The sequence below is a fragment of the Poecilia reticulata genome, linkage group LG23, assembly GCF_000633615.1.
Source record: "Poecilia reticulata strain Guanapo linkage group LG23, Guppy_female_1.0+MT, whole genome shotgun sequence".
In the NCBI taxonomy this organism is placed as follows: domain Eukaryota; kingdom Metazoa; phylum Chordata; class Actinopteri; order Cyprinodontiformes; family Poeciliidae; genus Poecilia; species Poecilia reticulata.
The window spans coordinates 3,950,366-3,967,437 of record NC_024353.1 but is presented as its reverse complement, the minus strand read 5'-3'; the positions used below and the strand labels follow the sequence as shown (position 1 = coordinate 3,967,437).

The 17,072-nt window shown below is 38.5% G+C and overlaps 1 protein-coding gene across 6 annotated transcripts in view; it reads left to right on the top strand.

Moving 5' to 3' along the window:
* Positions 1 to 17,072, top strand: part of cacna2d1a (calcium channel, voltage-dependent, alpha 2/delta subunit 1a) — an 84,440-nt gene that overhangs the window by 2,140 nt on the left and 65,228 nt on the right. For all 6 annotated transcript variants that reach the window (XM_017302724.1, XM_017302723.1, XM_017302722.1 and 3 more), the window contains exons 2-3: positions 12,810 to 12,891; positions 14,405 to 14,521. In XM_017302724.1, the coding sequence (XP_017158213.1) occupies positions 12,810 to 12,891; positions 14,405 to 14,521 (199 nt within the window). The remainder of the gene's footprint in view (positions 1 to 12,809; positions 12,892 to 14,404; positions 14,522 to 17,072) is intronic.

Genomic DNA, 17,072 nt, shown 5'->3' with positions numbered 1-17,072 from the left:
TATATATATAAACTCCCCATAACCTTTTGATGGAATCTAATTTTAGAAATGTGCAGCTGTTACTTAAACTCTTTCAATTTTGACCTTGCTTTATGGTTTTATACGTCTTCCGGTGACATAATCCTAACCAAATGTTTATAAGCAGATCCTTGTCGGGTTGCTGAGGTGTGCAGTTTGTTATATTCATTGCTTCAGATCGCACAGGTTCGCTCCCAGTCATGAGGTGAAATGATGTAATTTGCTCTGCAGGATGTAAATTTGTGTTATGAACTCATAGCATGAGGCGGAGGTATTACGGGAGGAGGCGAGGCGTCGCTTGCCCTTGTCTAAATTTGACTTCTGACCTGGATATCTCTGGTGCTAATTCAATATTTGCAGCGCACGGCAAGAGGAAAGTTGTTCCCGAATGAAAGCTCTGTTCACTCTTCATGCTACACTTCACCGCTAGTCAACAGGTTGACAACAATTCTGATGGCTCAAGGGAGCCTGGGCAAAACAGGATTGCTCTTGAATGCAGCCCAAGTCTGGTCTCAAAGAGGTGGTGAGCCATGAGCGATGATGGCACTTAGCCTAATGGCTGGGAGCGATGATGTCACACTTTGAGTCGCCTACCCACTCCCTATATTTTATGGGCACTAAGTGGATTGATCTGTGGGCTGTGTACATGATGTCCACACAGGGAGCTGCACAACCAGATGCAAGTGATTGCTTTAAACGGGGAAAGGTCAGCTCAGGAGACAGCATTCAGAGTATAAACAAAGGCATTGTTATACGAGACCATATTTATAGTTTAGTTGTGCTGCAGTTTGCCTTTTTTCAGAGCGGGGGGCGAGTTGGGTTTGCCTTTGGATTGTCACGTTTAGATTCACAACCTTCATCCTGATTGCTCAAGGAAGAAATCACTAAGAACGTAGAACGCTAAGGACAAAGATGGAGAGATTGGATTGTGTCTGTCTTCTCTTTTTGACCTCTTCTTCTTACTATCTTTTTCATCGGTTAATGTTCCCTCTTTCTGCCCGGCTTATGTATGTGTCATTTATGTTTGTATTAAACTTACTTTTGCCTGAGTGACACAAATGTTAACCTGCAGTAATTTCCTCTGGATCCCAGACACTTGATGTTAACACTGTTGTTAGTAGTCCCATCGTTAAATCCACTATAAAGTGACGCAACAAACGGAAACTCTCAATTATGCATATAATTGTGCCTTTAATCTGCCATGCAGCAACCACAGAGTGATTATGAGTCAACATTTTACAATTGGCTTGCAACAAAGAAAACTTATTAATACTTTGTATTTGCTTTATGTAACTGCTATGCAAGAAGATTTGAACCAGAAAATGTGCCTGCGTCTCTGGAAAATCATGCTGGCTACAGTCACACGGTCCAACACATTGGTAGTTTTTTTTTTTTTTTTGCTATTTATACATATTCACTTTGATTCTAGTCAAAATGCCTCAGGCAGGTCGTCTTGATTAAATAACATCTCGGGCTGTTGAATATTTCTGCATCTTCCCAGAGACAATGTCTCATCTAGTAAAATACCCAAGAAAAGAAAGTTGTAGGAAATAATTTTCCTTCATTTTCCGTGTCATCTTTGAAAATGGCAGCGGTTGCAGAGTGAGGTTTGGGGCGGATTATTTTAACTGTAACAAGCAACAGATGAAAAGCTCTGGTCTTGGGTTGTTTTAGCTGTGATTTGCAAGCTTTTGTATTTCAGCTCGTTTGCTTATGCAGTATCTTTTAGACTTTGATTTTTATTATTCTGTCTTCCTTCACTTCCTTTTTGCCCCATTCTTTCTAAATTTAGAAAGGCCCCACTCTTATAAGGAAAAAAAGAAGCCGAAGGTCTTGCTCAAATATTAGGTCAAAGCTAAAATGACCGTGGAGTGCAGAGTGGCAGAAGACTTTGCAGAGATTTTGTAAATTTTGTCAACTCTGCCTTTACATAGAATCCAGATTAAGTTTCCCGTCCCAAGTTTCTGAAGAGACTGGCATGTCTGTAAACAAGAAATCACGGGGAGCAACTCTAGTGCAGCTTTATTGCGTTAACAATCTTTTGCCACATGGAAATTCCCAAGAATTTTCCATTACACTGTTGCCCAGGCAACCTTGGGAATAGCTAGCAGCTGTTTGTATGGAAGCAGATGCTTGCCGAGACTAGTACTGTGAGTGTGTTTTAAGTTAACTTGTAAGCTTTTTATCACAGTTACGTTACAGAGAAAGATGTTGGTATAATTGAGCGCTAAACCCGTACAGCAGCTGACTCCATTAGATGCAGCACAGAGTCAGTGGAGTGGGCTGCCTGTGTCTGGAAGTTGGATTGGAAAATATGACTGAAAATGTTCTGTATATTTTTAGACATTAACATGATATATGATCTGTGACTGACAAATGGCCTGTCGAGGCCAGTCACTCCCGTCCTTCCAGTTGCTGAATTTGCAAAAGCTAGATGTGATAAACTGGCTAAATATTTTTACGGAAGCGTTTAACTACCAGAGCTTGACCCTGAATCGTATTGCAGCAACATGATGTACTTAGCCATTCATGTACGGTGAAGATGATGCAAGGAATTTCAAAATAAACATCAAAATGGGAAATAAATGAAAATAGGAAGACTTTGTATGTGACTTTTTTTGTTAGGAAACTTTAAATGATTCCAAAACATTGTTTCTTTTTGCCATCACTGAATAGCAGTTTAACAACAAAAAAAATCACTGAGCTCAAACTAAAAAGCAGAAGTTGTATGTTGCATCCAGTGGGGAATTATGTCAGGGATTGTCTCTATAGATTCTTCTCTTTCAAATTTCTATTGGACATTTGTATCCCTAACAGAAAGAAAGCAAGTTTTGTTAATTACACTAAAGGAGCACTTTAAAATTCATGTAGCTTCTGTTTGTTGTTCCTTGGTGTGACACATTAATTTAGCTGTACCAGTGTTCTACTGTAGGGCTACCTCATCACCAACTTTATTTTGTGAATAAACTTGCCCAGCTTCCTGCTCTATTTTAGCCTCGCTATGGTTACCCAATCAATTCTTGCAATAGATTAAAATTTAAAAAAATAAAACAACCCCCCTCCCCTCAAAAAAAGCAGAATTATCAATTTTTAAGAACAAAAATGTCAGTTGCGTGTTAATATTCAATATGGTAATGCCAGAAAATATCCCACAATGTTTATGGCCCACAATGTTTATGATGTGGTCATATTCTTGCAGGATCATTGCATTTTGCAGTTCCTGTTTTAAAAAGTAGGTAATGTTGCAACAAATGGAGTATGTACAAGGCTGGAGTAGAACCTGATAGACTTGCAATATGGAAGTTTAAGAAAACAAATCGGACTGTAAATGTAAAAAGTTAAGTAGTCATAGTACCAAATGACGAGATTTCTAGATGCAGAAATCACCTCTGGTGAGAAACCACAGAACATCTGTTTCTTGAAGAAGCATAGAAAAGGTGGTTCTATAATAATGTTTGACTTGTTTTGAGCCGCTTAACGGAGTTGCGTTGAGATGCGAGAACTGTTATGGCCAGTGTTGTGACCTCACTGGACACTCTGTAGCTGGTCCTCAGTGCAACACTGACAGGAGTCCGCCTGGGTAGGCGAGTAGACTGATGCTAATTGGACATATTGGCCAGGGGGCTGCATGGGATGGGCCTGAACTGTCTATACTTACACATCCGTCAGATTGTCTGTCTGCTGTAAAGCTGAAGGGTAGTTTTGATGTATGGATGGATGAGTAGCAAGTTTGCTCAGGAAGTGTGAAGGTGACAGGGATGATGAGGTTTAGTCATCAGAGCAGAAGCCATGAAGAAGAGGCAAGAGACAGTCTGAGGGGTGGGCAATGGAAAATAAATGATTTGGATACAGTTAGCAGTTAATCATTTCATAAAGGCCAGTTTCAATAAGCGTTTACTTACGTGGTGTGAATAATAAACTGGTAAAAACATTTTCGTTTTAGGCCTATTTAATGTATTTTAACATTGTTTTCTTTTTGCAAATCATTAAAACCTTTGGCTTCCCTGCCACTCTCTCTGTGAACTGATTTCTCATTAACTACCATTTATTGCAGGCGATTTAGGCCAGTTAGCCTGTCCAACTGGCCTAATGTATAAGTAATACGTAGAGCTTAAATATCTTACAGTTTGAAATAATTCCTCCCGTGTACCACACCTTAGCAGTATTTTGCAATTGTTATTTCACACTCTGAGATTGCGGTGGAAATTTCGACTCAGTAAATTGCTGATCTCTGTCCTTATTTATGGTTTGCGAGGGGTTGTTTCCTGCTTTTCCAGTCATTTCTGCAACACGATTACATGATCATGGTAATCATGACTCCAAGACATGGACAGATTCTCATTCCTCCTCCTTCTGGACACATTCTTCCCTACAAATCCCACGCCTGAAAACAGGCCATCTTATTTAAAATATTTAAAATAACAGGCTTGTGCATGTTTATGTCGGACAGAAGGTTTTTCTCATTATCGTCAGAAAATCTGGCCTTGCCTTCTAGTCACAAACCCATCCCACAAATGTATTGTTTTTGTCAAAGAATGTTTGCAAGCAAACAAGAATACAATTACATTTATTGAGAAACATATTGCCCTCATGATGTTTGGCATCCTTTGGGTACTCTGACTGTCGCATATTAAAAAACAAACCCAGCCTGCTGCTGGGTTCACTTATGAAAGCGAAATATCGTGACTTCCAAAGGTGGATCAGCAAAGAATTGAGCAAAGGCCGTGAACACTTTTGGAAATGTGACCGCTTGGTTTTCAGTTTTTTAATAAATTTGCGAAACACTAAAGCAAATTTCCACATTGTCATAACAGGGTATTTGTGTGTAGAATTTTGAGGAAAGAAATTAATTTTAATACAATTTTTTGGAATAAGGCTGCAATATTAAAAAAAAAAAAAATAGTGGGAAAAGTGAAGCACTGAGTAGTTTCCAGATGCACTACATGTAAACCTTTTCTGCTCAACTACAAAGGGTGAGTCAAGAACAAAGTCGATGCTTGCTATTTGGTTGTGAATCACAGAACTCAGTTTTCTGCATGGAAGAGTACAACATACATAGGTTTTTTGTTTGTTTCACTTTGGTATAAATGGTGATGAATTAGAACTTGAGTGTTTCATTTCGTAATGAGCCTCAGTAATGGGAAAACTCACGAAACACTGATATATGTAGTTGCACTTAAAAATTATATATCAACACAAGAAAATTGTAAAAATGGATAAATATTGCCCCCCTTAAACATGCTACCGTTTGTGCGCGTTTGCCCTTGCTGTGAACCACACATACAAACCCTCCTCATCACTGTGCAAGTGGTCTCATAAAATTTTGACTCAGCTCATTTTACAGCGGTTGTACGGCCGACGTAAGTGCTTTATCAAGCTCTGCGATTACTGTTGTCAAGGCTTCACTGAAACACTGCTTTTCCGCTTAAGGACGGGGAGTTGCAATAAAACGTTCTGGCTGGTTTGCTAAGAGGAAAATGAACATTAGAGGCAGAGACATCAGTGTTTGCCATAGAAAATAATGGTGCAAGGAGACGCTTACAAAGCCTGCAGTCACGTCTTTATTGACCTCAGTAAAAGGGGAAATATCAGTAGTGTTTGTTTGAACCTTGCAGAAAACAGGTGATGTATGATGGATTGAACAAAAATAATCTGGATAAGTTATCAATTGTCAACACATTAAGGACTTGTTAATGTAAAAAAAATGTGCACAGGTTTGATTGTAACCGGAAGCAAAGTGAGATTTTCTGAAGATTATGAGGAAAACCTTCTGTCCAACATACACCAACATGTTATTATTATTTTTTTTAATCAAGAGGACTTGGCTTCAGGTTTGGGATCTGTGGTTATAAATGTGCCCAGAAGGAGGAGGAACAAGAATGTTTCTATGTCTTGGAGTCACAATTAATGCGGTCATATAATCACGTTGCAGAAATGGAACAAAGAAAACTTTCAAACAGATTTACCGGCAGAAGGCAGAATATTATATAAAATGAAAACAACCCCTCTAATATATCACAACTGCAAAAGAACTAGACCTCTTCAACTGATGGATAGTGAAGCGACTGTGGAAGAGCAGACAGTTGCTTCTTTTTATCCAGTAACTAAATCCAATGTTCGAAAAAATCTAGGCGTAGAATTCGACTCATTAGGCTTTGACTAACATCAGATCAATATCTTGTTCCTGTTTCTTACATTTAAGAAACATTTCTGAAATATGAGGCATAATTAGAGAACTGGTATACTTTTTTTTTTTTTTAACCAGTCTGGACGTATTACCAATTTCATGTCTTAGTTTTTAGTAAATACTCTTGTCACCCCGTGTTATAGGCTCTACATCGGTTCTTTGTTTTGAAGATTCTGTTCTCAGCCACAGGGCTCTAAAAGGCCAGGCTCCTGACTATTTGTGTTGACTTTTAACCAAACACTTCAATTTTAAGGTCATTGTCTGTTTCTTGTACAAGGCCAAAGCCATGGGAGGATTTGATGTTCCAGTTTGTTGCTTCCTAAACTATATAAAAAAATGTTCCCAGGCAACTTTGTGTTGCTGACTCTGTGGGCATTTTTAGTTGCTCCTCTACATAATACTGCTCTTTCCTGGCCTGTAAGGTTTAGGTGGAAACTCCTATAAAATACATATGACGTTGAGTCCTCTTTAGACTTCAGTCCTTTTTAGTCCTTCTAAAAGGACTGAAATAAGGAAACAAAGTGGATGTTTGTCCTTTTCAGAACCCTGTCAAGCCCACAACTTATCTGCCGCATCGCTTCTCAGTCAGAGCTCTTACTTGCTATACCCTAGTGGTTCAATTACATTCCTGCCCACATCCTCAAACATTTCCTTCTCTGTGGGTGTCGCTGCTCAAGATCATTTCAGCCTTTTTTGACCCCAAATTACAATGATGATAATATTTCAATCCCAGAGCTGTGAAGCATGTCTTAAGGGGTTTTGCTTTAGGGGATTATTTTGTGATGACTTCATCTTCACAAGAAGAACTAATGTAGATTAGATTCAAAGTCAAATATTAAGAAGCTGGGGAAGCGAAGGTTGTTTAATTTTGGGTTCCTGTAGCTTTGTAATTTGATGTGTGTGTTTATTTAAAAGTAGCCAGTGAGCTTTTTCAACTAGTATAATGCACTTGTGTTTTCATTTTATTAAGTGATGCAGCCAAAAGTCATCACATTCCCACCCAGTTACTTTTTGCATCTCTATTCAAAATCAGTTCTAAGGAGATGTCTTTCCTAAAACGACTCAAGAACGTTACCATTAACTTGTGGCAGTTCATAATCCTTTCCAACAGCAAAGCCAACCCAGTGCATTGACAGTCGACCTCAAAATTGTACAGTTTTATTTTTATAACCACATGTAGTCTTAAAAAATGAATACAACTCTCTCCTACTTTCCCACATCTATATAGCTTTGGCTTGTGTATTTTTGACCTTCTATGCATATTTACATATTTCATATTGGCACCACCACCTGCCATGGTTACCTCTGTCCCATGGACAACCCCCTAATATTTCTTAAAACCACATTAACACTCTAGTTACTGACTTACATACATAGAACAGCTGGTGTAACAGTCATTATAGTGAAGTGGAGGGATTATTTTTTTTATTTTAAGCTGCCCCTACGTACATCTTTATCAGCTATTGTATGTGGGAATAAAAGGGTTAAACCTGTAGTAAGAGACGATATTTTTATTTTAGAGAGTTTAATTAGTGAGAAGGAGCTCTCATCTGAGACTGAATTGTTTGTTTTATTATGTTTTCTTGGCCAGCGTGTCATTTAATTTCATGGCATTTAACTCGACACATTATTGTACACGTCGAGAATGTGGAAAGAACATAATGACGTTTGATATTGAATTTGAGCATTCACATCTCTCTTCCTGTTTGTCCAAACTCAAGCCAAGTGTGTCCCTGGCTCTCTGAAGCTAATCAGCTTGAGATGATATCTGCTGTCAAACGTAACTTTTGTGGACAATAAGCAGCAGTATTTCAGATGTGTGTGTGTGTGTATGTCTTATTGCAGAATCAGATCTAAGCCCGACAGTGCTGCGACTCATTTTAGCACACCGCAGGAAATCATGTAATGGTGATAACAGTGAGCATTCATTTTTAACAGTTATGCTTAACATTTGTTTTTAATTAGTTAAATTTAAACTTGATGAAACTAAAGCATTGGATTTTATTTATTTTTGTTGTTGTTCCAAAACCTTTTCTTCTGAGTTGCGGTATCAACTTGCATGTGGCCTCCAAGAAATGTGAGACCACAAAAATGCTGTGCAGTTTGGCGTTGCAATTAAAACACAACATTTATGTTAATAAAAGCTTATTTGGAGAAAGTTGGTTTAAAGCAATTAAAAATGAACACTTGGTGCCAATGAAAGATGGCAGCAGCAGTGGGCACAATGTGGCGGGGAGAAAAGAAAAAACGTTGATATGAATAAAATATAACAGCCATCAACTTTAAAGAAAATAATTAATATGAAAAGCTGCAGTTAAGCAAACAAATGCTTAACCCACTGGTCTAATACTTTAGGCAACATGTGACCCATTTAACCACAACCACACAGAAGATCCCGACTCTCTGCACTGCCTTTTGTACAATTTGATACTAGGTATTACTTTTTCTATATTTTGGATCAGGAGGTTGCGTAAATAACCCTGAAAGGTTTCTGATAGTGGCTACAATAGACATTTCCACCAGTGATCATCATTAGATTATTTTTATGGAGCTCTGAGCTTAATAGATTTCTGCTTTTGCTATTAGAATAAACAGGAAATCAACCAAAATACTTTAAAGAATTATATCTATAAGGTAAAAACCTTTTTTAAAAATTATCAGGCAAAAAATGGCGTGAGCCTCTTGGTCTCTGATAAAATTGTGACGTCTTATTTTTCAAGCACAGCAGTGAGATAGTTTCAGTCATCCGTCTCCATGTTTTCACAAAACCTTATGTGGGAATTTGTTCCACTATTTCCCAAAACGTGATCTTCTTGGGGGGCCAGGTGGTCCTGCTGGAAGGGCTTTTTCCTTGGATAATGGGAGGGGAAACGCTGATATAGATTTGGCTTTTTGACAGGTTAGCTTGGTCGCCATCAGGGGGCAGACAGGCAGGCACACGGGACTACCGGGGATTTTCCCGGTTAGCCAATTGGTTAGTTGGCTGGTGGTTCAGCCCATGGAGAAGCTGTCACACTCAGCCTTCTATACATCTTTTCTGCTACATCCAAGCTCTTCATAGATCAACTCACTGAGCGGCAGCGGAGTGGGACCTGTAAACACATGAACAAGAGCTACAGCACCAGCCGACAAAACTCGTCCCACAAAGCCTGGGCTACAAAAACAAACGGCCTCTGCTGTGCTTATTAAAAACTCAACAGCCAAGAAAGGGGAAAAGCCTCCTCCATCCCTACTAGAGACACATAAATTAGATCTCCCTGTTTGTGTCTTACATCCAGCACAGATGCACAGTGCTATGGTTCTAGCTCTGTGGTATAATAGCCTTAAGCAGTGGCTGCTCCAAAAAAATCATCACTACTATCAGTGTTTAAAAGCAATCGCAGACAATTGCTTATTATTGCTGAGAAAATCCAAGCCGGGCCACTTTTTCTTCCTAGTCCGTCACCTGGTTGTCATGATCATAATTGGCAGATTCTAGTAATTGGCAAATTTCTTGGTACATTCCTACCTCCAAATGAAGAAGTTGAGCAGAAAAAGGGGCTCAAACTGTCACAGGAAAAAAAAAAAATGCCCGCTTCATAAGTGGGTGATATTAATGACTCAGTGAGACAAGTGTGAGAGAACAGAGGCTTACAGTGCCAGTGGGGCTAACACTTGGCTGATTTTCACATGGTTTCTCTCATTTCCAGCCCTGAGGTCTGTAGCCGCTGCAGACGAGTCACTCTGCATAGCTCAGTTGCCATTATGGTTGTTTCCTTCTGTTGCTCGTCCTTACTCATCCCTCACCCCGGCTCTTATTTCCCAAAAGATTAAGGTAGAATGCCCAAAGGGGCTTAGAAAAGGCAAATAAAGTCATACTATCCAAACTTTACATACTAACTTCTCCAAATATTTGTTAATGCTTACTTCTTTCTTGAAAAGTATTTTTGGGCTTTCTTTGAAAACTACTTAACTTTAAGAAGCCTCCAGGCCAAGATTTTACCTTTCTGTATTCCTTATAACACAACTAACTACTCTAACAAATTTGTAGAAAATTCATAAGAAGAATTATGTCTGTTTTTAAGAAGTAACTGCTCCAAACATCATTGAATCTTTTCATTTTTTGTCTTTTTTTAAATATAAGGCAAAAGATGCATGGTTTTCAGAATGTTTTACAAATTTGAATCTGAAAAGGTGCGATGTGTTTATTTTTCACAACTCTACTGAACATTCCTGTATAGAATCCAGGAATGTTTGGATTCCTGGATTCCAAACATTCCTGGAATCCAGGAATGAATCGATGGACGATTCAGGTGCCTTCAGAAGTCACCTGAATCGTCCATCGGTGTGCACCCTCGGTGTAAGTCCAGCTGATCTGTGATAAAGCCTCGGAGGTTGTTGGAGAACATTAGTGGTTAGCATCACGATGGACACGGGGCAACATGGCGGCACCATGCAGTAGAAAGGCTTTTGTTCAACTGTTACAGGGAAACTAGGGACAAAAATTATGGGAAGACAGATGGGGCTAAATGCATTTAGAAATATGACTTAAGATTTGAGTGTAGGTTCACTTTCCAGTAAGGCTGCAGCTTCCATTGTTGTCATGGAAATGGCTATGGAAGCTGGTCATTGAGCTGGAATTTTTAATGCAGGTCAGTTAATCGACCTAGAGAAGTAGGTATGAGTAAAAACTTACACTTGAATGTGGTAAGGATTTTAAAATAATTTTTAATTAAGTCGACAAGTGAATATCAAACATGGTAAATAATCAGTTGCAACCCTAACCAACACATTACAATGAAAATAAACTCCAAAATATAGACCTAGAATCTTATTTGATTGGAAATATGTTAAGTTGCTTATACATTTTTTTTGTAAACCCCTGGCTGTGCGCCCCACTCAGTGAAAAGTTGGGTGCAGAAGTTTGAAAAGGGGAATGTGCTGACGTTGGGTTCATTCTATATTTGCCCTCTGCCACTTGCAGCTGTCTCTTGGCAGGCTAAATATAATGTGTGTGGCTGCTATGCCACATATTTCCTCTGGTCATATTGCACTGTACTTTTTTCTTTTTTTTTTTTTTTTTACCTTTTTGGTCTGATAACATGAACAGTGGTCACATCTCAAAAATGTTAGTTTCATTGACAAAAAATGATTTAAAATGCTGGGGAAGAAGACAATTTTTAACTGGAAGACTCACAAAGATTAGCCAGAAAACAGGTGACTGATTTATGCATTGTATGAGTATCTGATTACCTGCCAAGACTGTTTCTGCAGAGAAATGTTTGTCAGTTTTTTTTATAAGATCCTAATCACTAGCTTGTTAAAACAAAAATACTGAGCAGGAGCTGGTTAATCTATTTCAAGCATTGAGAAACTTGGGAACCATCCTGACAAATTACATGAAGATATAAATACCAACCTGTTTAGCTGCACACTGGAAGTATTTCACATCAGAAAACAAACTTGCATCAAATATTTTTTGAATTGAGAAGAGATCTGAAAGCACCTTTCAGAGCAAACCAGAAAGGATTTGATTATTTCACAGTGTTCAATTCATTATCCAAAAATTAAAAGTGTGTCACAACTGCAGACTTACCCAGACGCCGCTGTTGACCTCCAAGACCTCTGACACATTCAATTTGGGGTTTTTTGTTATCTGCCAGTTGCAATCATCAAAATCCCGAGAAACAAAGAAAAGAAAAAATGATCTACGTAATGAATCTGGCATAATTAAATTTTCTAAAGGGAGTAAAACAATATTAAACTTCCTCATAATGCATATTTTTAATATATACTGGTAATTGTAGCTACAACAAACTTTGCTTCCAGAGAAAAGCTATTGTCGAAAGCCATAAGAAGACCTGTTTTAAATTTGCCACAACTCATGCAATAGGGCCCAGACATGGAAACGGGGGGGAAAGGGTACCGTGGTCAGTTGAGAACTGCTCCAAACAAGCAGAGAGACTCGTCATTGTTTTGAAAGCGCTGATCCTGCACACGCTTGTACACAAACATGCATAACCAAAACTGAACTGGATGTCGATTACTCTATAAGGAGCTGCTGTGCTGAAAGTCACAGTGGAGAAAAATGATCTACAGCTGTTTAGATGTTCTCTTAACTGTTTATACATGTTAATTGAAGCTGGCTTCATACCAAGGTCACATAATGCTGCTGGTTGACTTGTAAGTCAACCAGCAAGTCAAATATAGCAAGGGTAAAGATGGATCACGCTCGCCTCAGAGCTTATCAGTATGTTCTGATTGTTCTCTAGATTGTGAAGTTACGCAACACCTCACATCCACCCGTCCAAAAAAAAATTATTTGATACATGTTTTTTTGTTTTGTTTTGTTTTTTTGTTCATGATGGGGAAAATACATTAGCCAGCATGTTAACCCAGAGGCCATGACATCTTTTCAAAACCATGAAAGCCCTTGCTTTAATACACATGGGAACTAGAGCAACTTACAGAACACACTTGACTAAACATTAATATTTCACGCTTCCCTTCGCCGAGTCTGTATAGATATTTTAGCGAGTTGGTTTACTTGATAATGTGGTAATGTAGGTGGTTTTCCAGCTGAATGAGACAAACAGTTTTTTTTTGCTCTGTTTTCTACTTGCAGCATAAAAGATTGGGTGTTCCAGATTCAAAAAGACTTGATCACATTAACAGACAAAGCCAGCGGGTTGGATGACCTAATAAAGGTAAGAGGCTTTATTTTCTTTGACATTGCTATGCTATAGCAAATTGGTTGCATGGTGAATGATGAACACCATCACATCTGCGGCTCAGGTTCTAACCCAACTCTGATCGTTTGCTAAATTTCTTTTTTTTTCATTGAAAGGTATCCTTAAACTTTTTCACTTTGTTTTGTTACAACGCAAAAATCAAATGTGGATTTTATCTGACGGCCCAACACAAAAGCAGGGAGTCATTTGTGACGCGGAAGCAAAATGGATACGTATTTTATGATAACGTTGCAAATTAATGTCTGAAAAGTGGGCGAGTCAGAAGACTTGTAGTGATCCACAGCTTGGGTAGGAGAATTTGACAGGACACCTGTTGGACACACCTGAATCGAATGGCTGAATTCCCTCTTCAGCGGCTCATCCAGAGCCTCATAATTAGCCGTTTGTTTGATGTAAGGTGTGTTGGGAAGGAGCACATCTAAAAGTCTTGAGAGTATAGCTGTTAAAGACTTTTTTTTTTTTTTAGATCAAAACATGTTAATGTTTTGTCTTTCAAAGTCTTTACCTAAATCCCAGAAAGCATCTGTAGCAAATCTTTGAAAACTTAAGGTGCTCTGTCTTACCTCACTGAGTTTGAGCTGTTTTCCAAAGAGGAATATGATCTTCACATTGTAGGTGTACGGCAATGAAAAATAAAAACAATGAAAGGGGTATGAAAACTTTTGCAAAGAACTAAGTGATGTCAGCATAGATTGCAAGAAATAAGATTTCTTCAGCTGAAGTTAATTATTGTGTGCGGTTTGTTACTTGGGTTTTATCCTCTCATTAACCCTCGTTGCTTGACCCATTCTGTCGGAAAAGCATCAACAGACTATTTATAGCAACTCTTCATTATATCTGGGGTGACATCATTTCCTTTCAGCTTGCACAATATACACACAGATGAGATCAAGAACAAAAGCGTTCAAGTGTTGGCTAAAATTGCATCCAAACTCCTATGTGACAGAATTCACACAACATTTTATTTTTTTTTAATCCACAAAGATAGATGCCTCCGAGGATAAAATCAGTCAACTTTGAAGCGTCACAAAAATCAACAGCAAACATGATTATGTTCGTGGAATGACTAAATTAACTGCATGCAAGGAGCATGAAGACGAATGCTCGCATATGCCTCAGCTCTGTGATTTGAATGCAGGACAGTAGAATGCCTTCCGGCTGCTAAATAATTGGATGTTTGGCATTTTTATGTCGTATTCTTTTTGCAGGGACATATTCTACATTCTAGTAAATAGTTTGCTTTGGCTTGACAGTACAATTTTATCTGCAGTAAGGTAGATTTTTACTGGGCTTTGGCGATCGACATTAATCAAAGGAAAAAGCTTAATCAGAATTGTGCTTTTTGAATTAAGTGAAGGAAAAATACATGATCTACCAAGATCCTGGCTTTTTATTTCTATTTTTATGTCTTCACTTGACACAACGTTATCTCTCACCCAGGCATTTCTCTCTCTTGTGATTGTCTTAGATATATCATAAACACAAAACCCACTTCAGCGTGGAATCCAACAACGCGAGAAAGCTGGTGGCAACAGCTGCAGGAAACATAGAGAAACTGCTAGCGAATCGCTCCGAAGCCCTAAGGGTAAGATTTCTTTTTTTTTTTTTTTTTGCAAACCTATAACATTGAGAGAGCCAGGCTCTCGAGTCTTTGGATCTGTTGTTGGACGTTGTGCTTTCAATTGTTTGTGCTGTCAAGTATCTCTGTAGCAGACAAAATCTGTTTTCTGTTCGTTACAAATGAGAACAGGCTCTGGAACTCTTCCACTGCTTCAAGCCATTTGCCGATCCAACATAATTAGATACCGTGCAGATAGATTACTTTAAGTTGCCACTTAAAAATCTTTGCATAATGCAACAGTTTGTGCTGCTCTGTCTTGTCGTTGTTATCACGGAGGGTTTGTTTCTAATTCCAGTAAATGTTTATTATTGTTGCATCTTTCCTTTTGCCTATCCCAGACCACATGGGTAGTTTTGGACGATATTTCACTGAACGCAGCTCGAGAAAAAGGCCAAACTTTTTCCAACAGGAATAATTATTGAATGTTTCTTTTTTTTTTTCCTCAGCAGATGATTTGTGAGGTTGCATCAGGTTTTGTGCTCGTATAAATTTCACAAAACACGTTATTCCATTTAATGACTTTTTTCTTTGTTTTTGTTTTTTTTTAAATAAGTGAAGGGCATGTCTTAAACAGTTTACCTGAAGGTTAAACTTAAATATGCCATTACAAATATGATTAATCTAATTTAATGCTACCACTAAAATTAACTTGCAGGCAGATTCATTGACAATATTTCCCTAATTTAATCAATTTATTCAAACTCTGCTACACAAAATATACCTGTAATCAAATCTTGGAGACTGCTACCATTTTACCTACTGCCCCCCCAATAAGTTGAGGAAGTAATTTTTAAAGAGTTCATGCACTGAGCAGACTTGCCAGATACAAGGCATCATTATTGTGACTTTTGGTTCTGTGTATGTACACTTAGAAATGGCAGGAGGCTAAATTGATCTGCACAACCTTTCACTGCTCATGAGGTTAACCAGATCAGGCAGACTAAATTAGGGTCTTGGGACGTTCCCAGTCTCGATCAATCCGGCTCAGAGTGCCAGAAATATCCAATTAAAGTCCGACAGCCTGTTGCCATGGTCACAGTCCCATCGATTGCAACGTCAGTCCCGCCAAGCATCCCAATAACTGCCTAGGGATGAGGGACAATTAGTTGCTGGTGTCGTGTTGCACCTGGAGAGGGAAACGCGATCGCACTGCGATCCCGGGCGGAAAAGCTGGGATGTTGTACTAGAGATTTGCTCGTTACATTTTATCTGACTCATCAGCTGCACATTTTGGCTATTAAGAAAAGTGTGAAATAATGAAGGAGGAGATTGCTGAAGGACAGTTCATTAATTTAATTGTTGATTAGCATCAAAGGGAAAACTAACAGCACTGCCGCTTGTTTGTCTGTTGTAATGTTGATGTCTCTTCTTTTTGAGTGTGGTCTCTCCCTTCCTTTTGTTTTAAGAAGATATTGTGGCTCAACATGAGTGTAATACAACTTTTCTCTCTGAAAGGATTTCTATTGATATCTAAGAAAGATGAGTGTAAAATTGTGGCCTGTCTGACCTCTGTCTCTCCAGACAGTGTACTAAAGATTAGAGGTCTACTGCAGACAACTTGGCTGATGTTGGCCTCTTGGTATACAATTCAAAACAAAATTGGATTAACAATTTTGTTTATGGAGATAGAGATCCCATCGAGTAGATCTTTAAGACGCACAGTTCCATGAGACTAGCAGCAGAAGCAATTAGTTGGTGAATTACCTGGTGTGCCTGGTGAAACTGCATATCTGCCGAGCTTATATGAAGTACAGTGCTCCTAGGAACTGTCAAGTTTTTAGCCAGATTAAAATGCTAAAAAGGGCGTCACATTAAGAGTTTTCACCCAGACCTTTTAGAGGAATCAGGTTATTTCACCGGTCTCTTTTGGACTTGATTGCAGTCCCTGAATCCTGACATTTGTGCCAAGACTGTTACAACCCATGCAACACGTTTGGCCATCTGTCTCATTTCTTAAACTTCCTTAATCTTGTTCTTATTAAAAAATACTCTTATTTCACGTTGCATGCTTTATTTCTTTTTCTTATACAATGCATGTCTTTTCCTTTTAAACTTTCCCCTCAATCCCGTTCTGCTGGCTGTATTGCCTGTGACTTTGCGTTGCTTCTCCCATAGCTTCAGCCTGACTTTCTGTCACACTTAATTCCAATTTTCCTGTGTTTGTTTTCCCTCCCTTGTTTTTCCCCTCCATCCACTTCTGTCCTTTCTTGTTTCTTCTTTGGAGTGTGTGAAGAGGCATGTCAATGTTGTCTTTTTCCTCTTTCTCCATTTCAAACCGCTTTACATTTGAAACACTTTGAAGTAGGATACTTCTATGAAATAGAGGTTATATCTTGGTGGTACAAATTCTTCCAAGTTTCCTTTTTTTATTGTGACAATGACTGATAATGACGTAATTCATACGCAAATGTATCATGCCAGTAAGGACACATCATCCAGTCCCATTTGTTTAAAATCTCCCCTTGTTATTTAATAACCCTTAAGTATTTTGTTTATTTATATATATATATATATA